Source organism: Hemitrygon akajei, chromosome 27 (assembly GCF_048418815.1).
Source record: "Hemitrygon akajei chromosome 27, sHemAka1.3, whole genome shotgun sequence".
Lineage (NCBI taxonomy): Eukaryota > Metazoa > Chordata > Chondrichthyes > Myliobatiformes > Dasyatidae > Hemitrygon > Hemitrygon akajei.
The window spans coordinates 30443323-30459323 of NC_133150.1; the positions used below are offsets into that span (position 1 = coordinate 30443323).

At 41.2% G+C, this 16001-nt stretch overlaps 1 protein-coding gene across 2 annotated transcripts in view; it reads left to right on the forward strand.

Moving 5' to 3' along the window:
* LOC140717222 (tyrosine-protein phosphatase non-receptor type 22-like) overlaps nt 1-16001 on the forward strand; it is a 114945-nt gene that overhangs the window by 53802 nt on the left and 45142 nt on the right. For both annotated transcript variants that reach the window (XM_073030549.1, XM_073030550.1), the window contains 2 exons: nt 2033-2110; nt 5076-5168. In XM_073030549.1, the coding sequence (XP_072886650.1) occupies nt 2033-2110; nt 5076-5168 (171 nt within the window). The remainder of the gene's footprint in view (nt 1-2032; nt 2111-5075; nt 5169-16001) is intronic.

The following is a 16001-nucleotide window of genomic DNA, read 5'->3' on the forward strand; positions in this document are numbered from 1 at the left end:
TTGGCACGTGAGTCATAAAAAGATGGGTAGTTAGGGAAACAGAACCACCTTCTTCAACCATCCTGTAAAGATTGGTGAGAATTTCCCCAAAATCAGTACATTGCACTTGATGGTCATCATCAAATGGTTAATGTACAAGTCCACAAAAGTAACACCAAAACCACTGCACAGATCATAAAGTGAGGAAATCTGTAACTTGTATGTGCAAATATGTTAAAGTTAATTATTTTGAAATGAATGAAACATGATATTGCTGCTTTAAAACTGCCAAGTACTTTCCAGAACGAGGGGTCACAGTTTAAGGATAAACTTTTAGGTCCTTTTAGGACCGAGATGAGGAAAAACTTCTTCACACAGGAAGTGGTGAATCTGTGGAATTCGCTGCCACAGGAATCAGTTGAGACCAGTTCATTGCTATATTTAAGAGGAAGTTAGATATGGCCCTTGTGGCTAAAGGGATCGGGGGTATGGAGAGAAAGCAGGTACAGGGTTCTGAGTTGGATGATCAGCCATGATCATACTGAATGGCAGTGCAGGCTCGAAGCACTGAATGGCCTACTCCTGCACCTATTTTCTATGTTTCTATGTGACTAACTGTCCTCTGGACTGCCACAATGTTATTATTGAGGGAATCCTATCTCACCCAAGACATTCTGTCTGGTCTTGATTCACCAGATTTGTCTCAATTTGACTTGCATCAGTAACGTTATGTGTTAGTTCTTGTGGCAAAGTCATGAGATTCATTTCAGGAATGTCTCCAATCTCATTTAGACTTCACAAATCTCTCAGTGACTGTGTGCTAGGCCTGGTGTTCTATACAGATTTAACATCCACTGACCACACATACCTTATATTGTAATCTGCTCTGTTCCTCTCACCACAGATTTTACGTAACCTGGCAACAAATACAAAATGCTGGAGGATCTCAACAGCCTGGACAACATCTATGGGGAAAAAGTACAGTCAACATTTCAGACTAAGACCCCTTCATCAGGACAGTAAAAAAGATGAGAAGGCAGATTAAGAAGGCAGGGAGGAGGGCAGGAAGAAGAACAAGATGGGAGGTGATAAGTGAAACTGGGAGAGTGGGAGGGGTCAAGTAAAGAGCTGGGAAGTGGATTGGTGGAAGAGCTAAAGGGATGGAGAAGGGGAAATCTGCTAGAGGACAGAAGGCAATGGAAGAAAGGGAAAGGGGAGAAGCACCAGAGGGAGGAGATGGGCAGGTAAGGAGATGAGGTGAGAGAGGGAATGGAGGAGGGGGAGGGTGATTACCAGAAGTTTGAGAAATCAATGTTCATGCCATCATGTTGGAGGCGTTGCTCCTCAACTTGAGTGTGGCCTCCCTCATCACGGAAATAGAGGAGGACGTGGACTGACATGTCAGAATGGGAGTGGGAAGTAGAATTGAAAAGGGTGGCAACTGTGAGATCCCACTTTTCCTGCCGGATGGAGCACAGGTGCTCGCTGAAGCAGGCTCCCAATCTATGTCGGGTCTCACCAATATACAGGAGGCCTCCAACTGATGGCATGAACATCAATTTCTTGAACTTCCAGTAACTGACCCACCCCCTCTCCTTCACCATTCCCGTTTTCCCCCCTCACCTTATCCCCTTACCTGCATATCACCTCTCTTTGGTGCTCCTCCCCTTTCCCTTCCATCCATGGTCTTCTAACCTCTCTTATCAGATTTCCCCCTCCTCCAGTCCTTTATCTCTTCACCAATCAACCTCCTAGCTCCTTACTTCACCCCTTCCCCTTTCCTGGTTTCACCTATCACCTACCACCTTATACTTCTTCCTCCACTTCTTACTCAACTTCCCATCTTCTTTCCAGTCCTGATGAAGGGTCTCTGCCCAAAATGTCGACTGTTTACTGTTTTCCATAGATGCTGCTTGACTTCCACCATTTTGTGTGTACTGCTTGGATTTCCAGCATCTGCTCATTTCCTCCTGTTTGTGAGTTGACTTAACCTGGGCTTGGATTTTCCTTTTTTTTTTAATGTCATACTAAACACTTGTATTTACATTTTCAGATAATTCCAGAAAATTTCAGTATTTTTGCCTTGATTCAAGAAATGAGAACTCAGAGACCATCAGTTGTACAAACCAAGGTACGGGTAGTGCTATAAAGATTGACTAGAGGTGTAGAGAACATGTAATGTTAGCATTTTCCAAAAGAACAATAGAGGTAAAATATCCTTTGTCTTTTAATCAATAAGGCTTAAAGAAAAGAGAAAGTTGAATTAGTGTACTGTGTTTCATAGACTCTGGACTCCCTCCCATTTTAAATATTGGCGACCTCATGGGAAACTCCTAATACATATTTAGAAATCCTTAGAAGCTGCTAACAGGATCCTGGAATGCCTGTAAATACTGTAGCACTTTTTGTATTTTCTTACATCAATACTTTAGGAAGAGAACATCCGTCCCATCAAATCTATGCCTGTTCAGAATCCCATTCTCCTACAGAGTTTCCTCATGACTTATTCTGTCTCAGAGACCTCCACTGAGTACTCAAATTGCCTGAAATACCAAGTATGCCTTCCAATATTCCATGAGACAAGAGCTCTAAACAACTAATTCTTCATCAAAAAAGAAAGCTAATGATGTTAAAGTAGAGACAGAAATAAAACTCTCATGAGATGTTTGCAGAATGCATTGGAGATTGCTTCTTGGAGCAGTACAAAGCCTACCCAGGATTGGATTTTTTGTTTAATTTGGTCTTATGTAAGACACTGCCCAGAAGAAGGCAATGGCAGACCACTTCTCTCGAAATTTGCCAAGAATAGTCATGGTCATGGAAGGACCATAATCGCCCATGTCATGTTGACGTGGCGCATAATGATGATGTCATACGATAAGGCACATAACGGGCGTCACGGTAGCTTAATGGTTACCACAGCACTTTATAGTATCAATAACCTGGGTTCATTTCCCACTACTGTCTGTAAGGAGTCTGTACATTCTCTCCATGGGTGTTCTCCAGGTGCTCCAGTTTCCTCCCTCATTCCAAAAACATACCAGACAGTATGTTAATTGCTCATTGTAAATTATTCTGTGATTAAGCTCGGGTTAAATGGGTGAGTTACTAGACGGCACAGCGCAAAGGGCTGAATGGGCCTATTTTGCCCTGTAGGTCAATAAAAAAAAAATAACCAACAAACAGAACTGATGTAAAGAAGAAGGATCTTATGATTAAAGACATCCTAGGTGGGTTGTGACCACAAGATGATACAATTTCAAATACAACTTGAGAGTGAACACCACAGGTCCATAACCAGTGTCCTCAATTTAAGTAATGCAATTATAATGGTATGAGGTTTGAGTTATCCAAGGTAAGAGACGAGTTAGTGTGTGTAGGCCTCCGTTAGTCTCGATAGACCATGAATTTGCACCTTGGAAAGTTTCCAGGGCGCAAACCTGGGCAGGGATTTTTTTATGGAAGAATGGCAGTTGCCAAAGCTGCAAGTCTCCCCTCTCCACGCCACCAATGTTGTCCAAGGGAAGGGCATTAGGACCCGTACAGATTGGCACTGGTGTCGTCGCAGAGCAATGTGTGGTTAAGTGCCTTGCTCAAGGACACACACACTGCCTCAGCCAAGGCTTGAACTAGCGACCTTCAGATAACTAGACAAATGCCTTAACCACTTGGCCACGTGCCAACAAGACAAGCTAGTAAAGGAACAGTGGCAGACATTCAAAAAGCTGGTCTATAATACCCAGCATGAGTTTACTCTAATCATAAAGCAGGATCCCATGAGAAAGAGGCACCGTCAGTGGTTAATGGAAAGATAAAAGATCATGTTCAATTGAAAACCAGTGTGCACAAAGTGGCAGGGGTTAGTGGTAGACGAGAGAATGAGAATCTCTGCTCCGACAGGTGGTGGAAACTAGGCTGTTGGAAATATTTAAAGTGGTAGTAGATCAAAATTCACTAGATCAAGTAAGAAGGGTGTGTAGAAATAGCATAACAGAGATGTTGGGGCCAATTTTTTCATGTTTTATCTTCTCTCTCTCTCTCTCCCCCCCCCCCCCCCCCCCGTGTCTGTGTCTCTGTGTGTGTGTCTCTCTCTCTCTCTGTCTCTGTCTAACCCTCACTCTTGCCTCCGCACTTAATTACTTTGAGGTTGATCTTATGACTAGTGGAAAGCATTCTGTTCAATTGTATGTTGGAGGTTTATACGTGTGGTGAGAATGAAGCCTCCTGTTGACGTCTATGTTAACATTTCCCTTTTCAGCCCATAGGTGGGACGTTTATATGTTATCACAAGAGGAAAATGCACAGGCATCAATACTAGTGCTACATATTTTAATAGATCAAAATACTGTTTTAAAAAGCCTTCACACATGAAACAAAATTTCAGTTTCTTAAGTTTTAGATCATTAAACTGTTTAACTAGTGTACTTCCTGCCCTTATCTACAAATAGATCTAGTAAAACAGTGCCACCATTACAGTCAGATGACTTCAGCAGAGGAAGCTTGTCTCAGCTTGAAACAGTACAGCACTTATAGACCAGAACGATCCCCTTATCGGCCCATCCCCTTGATGAAATTTCAAGAACTTTTATTGACATTCACTGCCCGTTGAGTTGTATTGGAGGTGACCACAGGAATCTTTGGCAGAGGGAGAAGTAAGTCATACCGCTCCCTGAACCTGCACTTCCATTTGATAACATAATGACTGATGTGATATTTGATCTTCATCTAAAAATGTGTCTTTCTTGTGATGAATCAGTGTTCACATACGTGGTAGGGAATTACAAAGATTGGCAGCCCTCTGAGTGAAAGTACATCATTTCTCCTATCACCCTTAACTCTGTGTGTGTGTGTGTGTGTGTGTGTGTGTGTGTGTGTGTGTGTGTGTGTGTGTGTGTGTGTGTGTGTGTGTGTGTGTGTGTGTGTGTGTGTGTGTGTGTGTGTGTGTGTGTGTGTGTGTGTGTGTGTGTGTGTGTGTGTGTGTCCAATATTAATCAAATACTTACAACCTTAATGATGTCCCTACAGGTTTCTGTCAAACTGATGACTTGAGCCAGAGCATCTAGTGACTGACAGTCTGTTGTGTTTCCCAATTTTAGGAGCAGTATGGGTTGGTCTACAGAGCAATCAGTGATCTATTTGAGAAGCAGCTAGAACTCTTAAACACCAATCCAAGTTTCAGTATTGATGAGGTAATCTATTTTATTCTGCGCTTTCTTATGGCTGAATAGTTTTGCAAACTCTTCTCAAAATGAAACAACCCAGTTCTTGGTGGATTGAAGACATCCTTGCCCTTAATTAAATTTCTTTACATATTTGGTCTCTGAACCTTTCCTGATGTGAATATATCAATATGTATATGTGAATATATTATGATGTATGTCATTGATTCGGACTACGGTATAAATGGATTTGTAGCTAAATTTGCCAATGATACAAAGATAGGTGGAGGAGTGGGTAGAGTTGAGGAAACAGAGAGCCTGCAGACTTAGATAGTTTAGGGGACTGGAAAGAAGTGGCAAATGAAATACAATGTTGGAAAGTGTATGGTCATGCACTTTGGTGGAAGAAATAAGTGGGCAGATTATTACTTAGATGGGGAGAGAATTCAAAATGCAGAGATGCAAAGGGACTTGGGAGTCCTCGTGCAGGATACCCTGAAGGTTAACCTCCAGGTTGAGTCGGTGGTGAAGAAAGCGAATGCAATGTTGGCATTCATTTCTAGAGGTATAGAATATAAGAGCAGGGACGTGATGTTGAGGCTCTATAAGGCAATCATAAGACCACACTTGGAGTATTGTGTGCAGTTTTTGGCTCCTTGTTTTAGAAAGGATATACTGACATTGGAGAGGGTTCAGAGAAGATTCCCGAGAATGATTGCAGGAATGAAAATGAGGAATGTTTAGCAGCTCTTGGGCTATATTCCCTGGAGTTCAGGAGAATGAGGGGGATCTCATAGAAACATTCCCAATGTTAAAAGGCCTGAACAGATTAGATATGGCAAAGGTATTTCCCATGGTAGGGGATTCTAGGACAAGAGGGTATGACTTCAGGATTGAAGGATGTCCATTTAGAGCAGAGACACGGAGAAATTACTTTAGTCAGCGGGTGGTAAATCTGTGGGATTTATTGCCACAAGCGACTGTGGAGGCCAAGTCATTAGGTGTATTTAAGGCAGAGATAGATAGGCTCTTGATTAGCCAGGGCATCAAAGGGTATGGGGTGAAGGCAGGGGAGTGGGGATGACTGCAAGAATTGGATCAATCAATGATTGAATCGTGGAGCAGACTCAATGGGCCAAGTGGCCTAATTCTGCTCCTATATCTTATGGTTTTATGGTCTTGTATCTTTAAGGCATCTTTCCTTTACGTTGCCTTCAATCTTCAAAATGAAAAATGCCCCAGCACAGGAATAAAGAATCGTTCCAAATAAGATATTAATGTATAAAATTGATAGTGGTTTTCAGTGTTCAGAAACTGATGATTAACAGTTTACATTATCAATTATAAAGTTGTTATTTGTAGCATCTCAGCCACTGGTCAGTTCTCCGTCAATAAGGAACACTGAATACACAAATAAATGTAATTAAATGATGTAACAACAATCTCTATATGTGTAGCACTTTTAATGTAGAAAAAAGTCACCTAACAAGACCATAATGAAAGAAAATGTGGCTTTACTCCGTATGAGAGGATATTAAAATCAGTAGGAAATGTGGGTTTTAAGGAGGAGAAGTGAGGAGATAGGGAAATTCTAGATCTTTGGGCTTTACCGCCAAAAAGAGAACCCAAAATAGGGAAGCACTGGAGGCCACAGTTAGAGGAGTGCAAATGTGTCTTAGACACGTAGGATTGGGCTCCAGGCATGGAGGGGTTCTGAAAAAAAGGATTATGTCTTAAAGTTAAGAAGGTGCAGCACCAAGAGACAGATGGTCAGGGATATGGATGCCACAGTAGTGTGGAGGTTAGTGTGACGCTATTACAGCTCAGGGCATCCAAATTCAGAGTTCAATTCCAACATAATCTGTAATGAGTCTACGCCTTCCCCTTGGGATGCATAATCTTTCCCCAAGGGCTCTGCTTTTCTTCCACAATCCAAAGGCGTACTGATCCATAGGTTAATTGGTCATTGTAAATTGTCCCGTGATTAGGCTAGGGTTAAATTAGGGGTGCCTGAGCAGCACAGCTTGAAGGGCCTATTCCGCACTGTATCTCAATCAATCAGTAAATAAATAAGATGTTTAAACTGGAACTGGTGCCAATTAAAATATGGACAGCAAAGCTTTGGATAGCTTCTAGTTTATGGAGAGAGAAATAAGTGTGACCACCCAGTGAGACTTCAGAATAGTTCCCCTTCAATGTTTTCTGGTCTATTGTACTCTTAAGCTTTTCAAGTTCTCTCCACACTTCTTGCCTTAAATAAATGTGAGGATCTGACAGAATAACCTTCCTAGAAATTCCAGTGTCCCATTGCAATGTGCTGAATTTGCACAACAGACAACCATTTTATCCCAAGTGATCTAGCTGAAAACTTTACTTGTGACTGAGCTAAGCATGTTCTAATGACTGAAGATCTGCTACCTGATGCTTCTTTCACAATGGCACAAAGGAATAAAACCTCTAATGAGAGGTATATTTCCCAAGCATCTATAAGGATCATAGTTTTATAAATGTGATTATGAAAAATGGAAAATCAGCGTTCATAAGACTATGCTCCATATGGGCGCTTGGAGATGTATCCATCATCAAAGGTCCCTACCATAAAGACCATCAGGCTGAAGATCACACCCCACCAGGTTCAGGAATGGTTATTACCCTACAACATTCAGGCTCCACAACTGGTGTGGATAATTTCATTCACCACTACTCTGAATTGATTCTATGACCTACAGACTCATTTGCAAGGACTCTTCACATCTCTTCTTTTCCAGTATTATGTTTATTTGCACAGTTTGTCTTCTTTTGCCATTGGTATATGTCAGTCTTTGAGTTTTCATAAACTTCTTTTCTTCCTGTAAATGCCTACAAAAATGACTTTCAAGGCAGTATATAGTCATGTATATGTAGTTTGATAATAAAATTACTTTGAAATTTCCTTTGAACTTTGAAGTCAGTGGAGATGGAAACAAAAGACCACCTACACAAGAAGGAACGTTCTTATTATAAATTAGTGAGCCGTTTTATGCCAACTATTATGAAAAATGGAAAGATTGCATTCATAAAACTATGCTCCTTGTATATGTGTGGGAATATAGCTTACTGTGCAAGAATCTTGGGCACATACTGTATATACGTATAGGTAGGGTGCCTAAGACTTTTGAGCAGTAATTTTATTATTGCACTGAACTGCTGCCGCAAAAAAAAAACAAATTTCATGTCATATAAGTGATGATAAACCCGATTCTGATATGGGTCTCTGTTGTGGACTGAGAGTGGGGGAGGGGGCAGGGAGAGGGGAATCATGGTTAGGGAAGAGGGATGGGAGAGGAGAGGGAGTGGGTAGCACCAGAGAGGCATTCTGTAATGATCAATAAACCAATTGTTTGGAATCAAATGACCTTGCCTGGTGTCTCGGGCAGGGTATGTCTGCACCCATGCTACCCCCCCCCCCCCCACCCCCAATCCCTGGCCCTCATTCTCTGCACCCCTCCCACAGTGCTCCATCCTCGTCATCCTCAACATCTTTTGCACCCGCCAGATTTACAAACTTGCTCTCTGCTCCGTATTTCCAAATACAGCACTGTGCAAAAGTCATAGGCACCCCTAGCAATATATACCGCATGCTCCTAAGACTTTTGCACAGTACTGTATCTCTCATTCCTAGAATTCTTCCTTTGTGTCCTTGGGGCAGGAGCATCAGGCAGCAAATCTTCAGCCATTAAAATATGCTTAAATTGATCAATTTTAAGTATGATCACAAGTACAGTTTTCAGCAAGATAAAATGGTATAAAACGGTTGTCTGCTATGACAATTCAGTGCATCTCAAATGGGGACACTAGAATTTTCAGGAAGATAATTCTTGTCGGAAGTGGTCAATTCCCTTCTTACAATGTTCTCAGTGTGAATTTCTTGTGTATTAGTCAACTACTTAGAATCATTGAATATATGCCAGAAATAGAAGTTGTTTCTTTTCAGCAAATTATCTGTAGCTCCCCCCACAACCCAACATTTTTCTCCTAAACTCAACAATATTTTCATTTTCAAGTCCTTATACAACTCCCTTTTGAAGGCTGCAATTGGATCTGTAAAATATCCCACATGATTACAACATGCTACATAAAGAAATTTCATCTTAGATTTTTTTTTTGTTCTGCTGATTAATTCAAATTTTTTTCATTCCCTAACTGCAGTGGAAGTGGTTCCTCCCTAACTACTTAGTCCAGAACATTCATAATTATTCATAATCATAATCATTTCCTCTTAACGTCTTCTGTTCTGTGGCAAACTAATCCCATCAATTGAGTTAGAAAGCAGTGTACGTGGTAATAGCTGTCAAAGTGAATTTCAAGGCAAAAGATTGCGGGGAAATAATTGTGCTAATTAATTGGGGAAAAAATTGGAGAGCTCTTGATAGAAGATGGAGAGGACAAGGTCTACCGCTTTTCCAAGTTAGGCTCAGGTCTGCAAGCATATGACCGTCTGTCTGGACTACAGATAAAAGACTTGCACTCCATTGGTTTGTCCATTAGTGGCCAGTCAGCAGCTCTGAGAATGGGCACCATTGACACTAGGACAGTGGTTATTTATGGAATGTTTTGTACATGTTAATTTCCTTCTCTTCTGAGCTTCTGTGGAACAAGACAGAAGGGCTGTGGTTTCTGCACAGTATGAGTGTGCGATGATTGAAAGTCCCACACGCTTTTACCAGAAGTAGTAAAACAGATGACGAGCAAAAAGCCAGTTCTGCTGGAGAAGTAACTTTAAACCCAAAGTTTTAGCAAAAGGGAAAAGATGACTTTCCCATAGGGAAAATAAAACAATAATTTTCAGTTTTCTCCTACTGCTCTCCAAGATCCAGTATGTTACAAACTAGACTACTGATGAGATTGAATGGGAAGCTGACTCATTACAGTGAGACTTAGAGTAATTATTGGATGCAAATAAGGATGAGCTTTCCAGGAATTTCTAGGTGCTTAAGAATAAATTCTATGATAATGCAGACCCCACAGAAAAACCACACAGGCATTCAAACAGCTTTCTAATTTCTTGCTTCTTTGAATGGTAGAACAGGTCAATAGGGTCATTTTAAAAAAAGCTTTTGGCACAGTGGCTTTCATAAATCAAAGTATTGATTATAGGAGATGGCATCGTATGTTCAAGCTGTATGAGATGTTGATGAGACCTAATTTGGAGTAATGTGTGCAGTTTTGGTCACCTACTTACAGGAAAGATAAGGTTGAAAGCGCATGGAGAAAGTTTACAAGGATGTTAATGGGTCTGGAGGACCTGAGTCAGAAGGAAAGAAAAAGGAAAGGACTTTATTGCTTTGAATGTAGAAAATTGCGAGATTTAATAGAGCTATATAAAATTATGAAGGTATAGATATGGTAAATGCAAGTAGGCTTTTTCCACTGACTTTAAGTGGGATTACAACCAGAAGTCACAGTTTAAAGGTGAAAGGAGAAAAGTTTAAGGGGAACATGAGAGGAAACTTCTTCACTCAGAGGAGGAAACTTCTTCACTCAGAGGCTCATGGGAGTATGGAATGAGCTGCTAGCATAAGTGGTGCATGCGAACTCAATTTCAACATTTAAGAGAAATTTGAATAGCTACATGGATGGGAGGGGCATGAAGGGCTGAAGGGCTTTGGTCCTGGTGCCGGTCAATGGGAGTAGTTAGTTTAAATGGTTTTGGCCTCAACCATATAGGCCAAAGTGCTTGTTTCTGTGCTGTACTGTTCTATTACTCTATGGCTCCAGTGATTTTGGAGAAATATTGGAAATAGAGAACAAGGGAAATGTAATTGATTGAAGAATTAACCCAATCAAGCAATGAGTCTTTTTCCTTCCATCAAAACGTACGATGCAGCTGACCAATGTTTGTGGGGAGGCTGGAGGACCATATGGTTAACAATAGATCTTCCAGTGGATTTTCTGGGAATGTCTTCAAAGAAATTTGGCAGTCTGATGCAAATATTTGCTCCAAGCCAAGACACAGCTTGTGACTGAATGTATATTATGATCATCATCCTCCTGACCCAGACCCTCTGAAACTCCACCCCTACATTCCTCCTATTTCATGCCTAGATCCTTTAATATGCAACAATTTGTTTTTAAATATCTGTGAACGAGGTACCATGGGACAGCAAGGAAGTGTGCAAAAGATATAGGGTTTGAGAGACAAGAGAAGTTAAAACAGGAAATGCTGTGCAGCAGTGTAAGTAAAGAGAGAACTCGGACCATGACCTCAACAGTTTCAGGACACTAACAAAGAGTGAAGAAGTAGTTTCTATAGTTTGATGTTACAATAGACTGCCTAGACTTGCATACAGCTTCAATCTATCAGTCCCTCAGCAGAGGAATCTACAGCAGATAAAATCATGTATAATTCAAACTGCAGCAGGTTTCCTCATTTCTCACTGCACACAACAATACCATTTACATTGGTTCCTTCCGAAGTTATTACTAGTGTGTTTGACCAGCTCAGTTTCGCAATAGCCTGTTAGCAGAGTTTAGAATACCAAAGTACCGAGTGCCTGTGGTCTATCTCAGGAAGTCCTGCGTGTTCATTTTCAACCCTGTGCTAGTAACAACCTTATTTACAGAAATAGAGTGTGAAGCTACTGGCCCAGTGCAGCTCACAAGAGGATGTGTACAAACGATGTTCATTCTGTGAGCTTGTGTAAACACAGAGAGAGGTTTGCAAATCAATTTGTGCAGTTAACTGTGTATGTGGAATGCAGCTGACATTATGGCCTCAAAATTGAGTGCTGTGGTGTGCATTGTTTTGGGCGGAATGGAAGATACATTGTGAGTGCCACACCAGGCCTCGCCTAGCACCTTCTAGTTTGTACTCTTTCCCTTCCCTCCACCTTATTCTGGCTTCTTCCCCCTTCATTTCCAGTCCTGGTGAAGGGTCTTGGCCCAAAACGTTGGCTGCTTATCTCTTTCCATAGATACTGCCTGACATGTTGAGTTCCTCCAGCATCTGCAGGATCTCTTGTGTTTAAGATGAAAGCACCATATTGCTTCCACCTTGTGTTCAAATCACATGTGGAGATTTGTGGGCAATTGTGCTTGCTGCCATATTGGTGTAGTCATGAGGGCTATTTTCCATAATGTACACTATGTATGCAGGGGTAGTTGCAACATTATTGATCTCTACTGCCTGTTGCTATAATTTGCCAGTGTTTAGCAGTTCCAGACTGATTTCAAGTTGCCCAAGTCAGAATGCAGTGAGGTAGCAAGGATTAAAAGACATTTTATTGATGTCATGCCTCTTGTACGAAGCAGTTGTTCTCAGACACATTAAACAAAAGATGGATGGAGTTGCTATGAGAGGAAAGAAGAGGAGGGAGAAGAAGGCTGTCAGTATTGAGAGAACAAACTAGCTATCAGGATTGATTAGGATATGCTTTGCAATATACTGTAGATATTAGGCTTGCAATACAGTTCAGTGTGTGATGATGAGGTGCACTTATGAATCCTGATTGATAAGAATTGTGAGGTGAATGGTGGGGGTGCAGAGAAGTGTGTGATACCGATGATGGGTTTAGTGGGACATGGCATTTGAAGGTGTCTTCATTGACCTTGACCACCGCAGCACCCATGCCCTCAGGTTTTGCCTTCTGGCACTGAGCTTGACAGCCATCTGCTCTGACTGCCTTCCTGGCTTGTTCTGGAGAGCATCCAAATGCCCTGCAGATGCAGTACATCCCTCCTCCTGTCCATCTCCTCCAACGTTGCTCCACGAGCAACTCAATGACTTTGGAGCCCTCCTCTGTCCAAGAGTCAAACAATTTTCAATGTCTGCTGGGTCAAGATAAGCTCGAGAAAGACTCACATCGCCTACTGCAGATAAAAATCCACTTCCCGTGTAAGTAGTGTAGTCTAGTTTTAAGTAGTCCTTGTCCATCACTATACCAGCCTCTGTTAATGTGTGTACTCACTTATAAATGTAGTTATTGTTGGATCATGCTGAAATTAGCAGGCAGTATTGGCACATCACCGACATTTTGACTTCTCCCAATCCCCATAGAACCCAGCCGGTTATGGATTAGATTGGATGAGAGAGAAATAAAACCACAAGTAGTTGGACTTAAAGCAGCAACAGTAAGGTCATGCTACAGACGGAACCCACATCTATACATTACATTTGTTAATTCTTCATTCCAATCTCTACATGAGTTTGTGTGTCTGCATGTATTCCCTTAAAACTACAGATACTGAGGCTCAGAAATTCTGAGTGTATTAATACACTTCCTATACATATTTTTCCCTAATGAGTATGTTTTGTGCATTAAGCCCCTAATCACTAGCAGTACTGTTACACCTGAGTGTTAAAGTTGATATAAGATTATTATTGCCACATGTACCAAGATCCTGCATACTGTTCATACAGATCTAATCAGTGCATTGAGCTAGAATACAGTAAAACAACTGCAAAGTAAAATGTAAAAGCTATGAAAAAGAGTGCAGTGCAGATCATGCTCAAAGTTCAAAATAAAAATTATTTTCAGAGTACAGTACATACATATCATCACATACAACCCTGAGGTTCTTTTTCCCACGGGTGTGCTTAGCAAATCTATAGAACAGGAACTGTAAACAGGATCAATGGACTGTGCAAATGCAAATGTAATGAGAGCATGAAATAACAAGATAAAGAGTCCTTAAAGTGATGCCAGCAGAAATTGAATGAGCGTAGTTATCCCCTTTTGTTCAAGAGCCTGATGGTTGAGGGATAGTAACTGTTCGTGAACCTGGCGGTCTGAGTCCTGAGGCACCTGTACCTTCTACCTGATGGCAGCAGCAGCAAGAAAAGAGCACGGCCTGGGTGGTGAGGATCTTTGCTGATGGATGTTGCCTTTCTACAGCAACTTTTCACGTAGATGAGCTCAATGGCTGGGAGGGCTTTACCCGTGATGTACTAGGCCAAATCCACTACCTTTTGCAGGATTTTCCACTCAAAGGCATTGGTGTTCTCATACCAGGCCATAATGCAGCCAGCCAGTTTGCCTTCCACCACATATCGATATAAGTTTGTCAAGGCGGCTTTACTGAGGCAGCGAGAAGTGTCGATAGAGTCCATAGGAGGGGAGGCTGGTTCCCGTGATTTGCTGAGCTGTGTCCACAACTGTCTGTAGATTCTCAGCCACGTGCAGAGTAATTGCCATACTAAGTTATTTTACCTCCCAATTCCCTAAAGTCGCGGGCTGATAGGTTAATTGGTCACAGAACGTTGTCTGTTAGGTTTAGCTGAATGATAGAAGTTACAGGGAGGTTGTTAGTTGTTGATGGGAACATGATAGAATAAAATGGGATTAGTGCAGAATTAGTGTAAATTGATAAATCGTGGTCAATGTGGACTCAATCAGCCAAAAGGGCCTGTTTCCATGTTTCATGGCTCTCTGTAATATCAGCTGCATGGCGTTTAAAACCCTAATCCATTCTGAGAGCTTTATGCAATTTTCAAAGATGTTTCACTGGCTACACCATTTCTGGCAAATCCTTTCCATATAATCTGAAGCACTTTATTCCATCAGGCCTGGGCTGGTGTTTTCAAAGAGTTATCCAGATCATCAACAGGCCTGCTCTTTCCCCATAATCCTATCAAATTACCATTTCAAGTATCTGTTTTATTCTCTTTTACATGTTTTTAATATTGAATCTCTTTCAGACACAATAAACTCATTACTTTCAACAAAAACTTTCTCAATTCCTCCAGTGGAAGTTTGCAAATTTTCTTAAATTCATGTTCTCTGAATATCAACATTCCTGCCGGTGGAAATAATTTCTCCTGATCTACTGTTTCAAAACTAAGGTTTTGAACATCCCCCTTTCAGAATCTCCCTTAAATTTCATTAATGAAAACAAACCCAGTTCCCCCATTCTCTCCATGTAACCGAAGTCCCTTGTTCCTCGACATCAGGTTCTCTAATTCTGCTCCAAATCTTCCTTTAATTCTGGCTTTCATTCTGGAATGTTGCATAATTTGTTACGTCCAAAGAAGAGTCAGTAACAGTGTCTTTGAAATCTGGGCTCAGGCTCCGTGATGGGAACATATTTAAATCCATAAACCTTGTCGTTATATGTATTTCTCTTCCTTGCTGACCAACCCCTGTAGCAGGTTATTACTTCTAAGCACACTACTACCATTCAGTATACATTACTTATGACAGCGCCAAAATCATTATACTATTGTGTATTTAACTATATATTGTAGTATTTGTACTTTAAGTCAACTCGTATATCCACAAAATACTTTATCTATTAACATTATTATGCTAATAATATTTTATGTGCTGTTTGTGATTTATGTACTGTGTCCCTGAGGAACATTGTTTCAACTACCTGTATATATGTCTGCATGGCAATGTACTTGAACTTGGTATCACTGGGCATTTTCCTATTTGCAGCTTCAGCTGTCTGTTTTCTTTCCTATCTTCTGCAAAAGCTTTTCATGCTTCCTCAGTAATTCAATAAAGTTCAGAATCATGATTATATTATTACTGACATCGGTCTTCAGATTTGTTGTTCTGCGGCAGGAGTACGATCCTCATTGTCATTACATGCCATGTCATCTGATGTGGGCGATCATGGCCAATGAACGTGATTGTTCTTGGCAATTTTTTCTTCTGGGCAGTGTCTTTACAAGATGAGTGACTCCAGCCATTATCAATAATCTTCAGAGGTTGTCTGCCTGGTGCTAGTGGTCACACAACCAGGAGTTGTGATATGCACTGGCTGCTCATACGACCATCCACCACCTGCTCCCATGGCTTCACATGACCCTGACTGGTGGGCTAAGTAGGTGCCACACATTGCCCACATTGTACAGGCTAGCGGAGGGAAGCAGTGCCATAC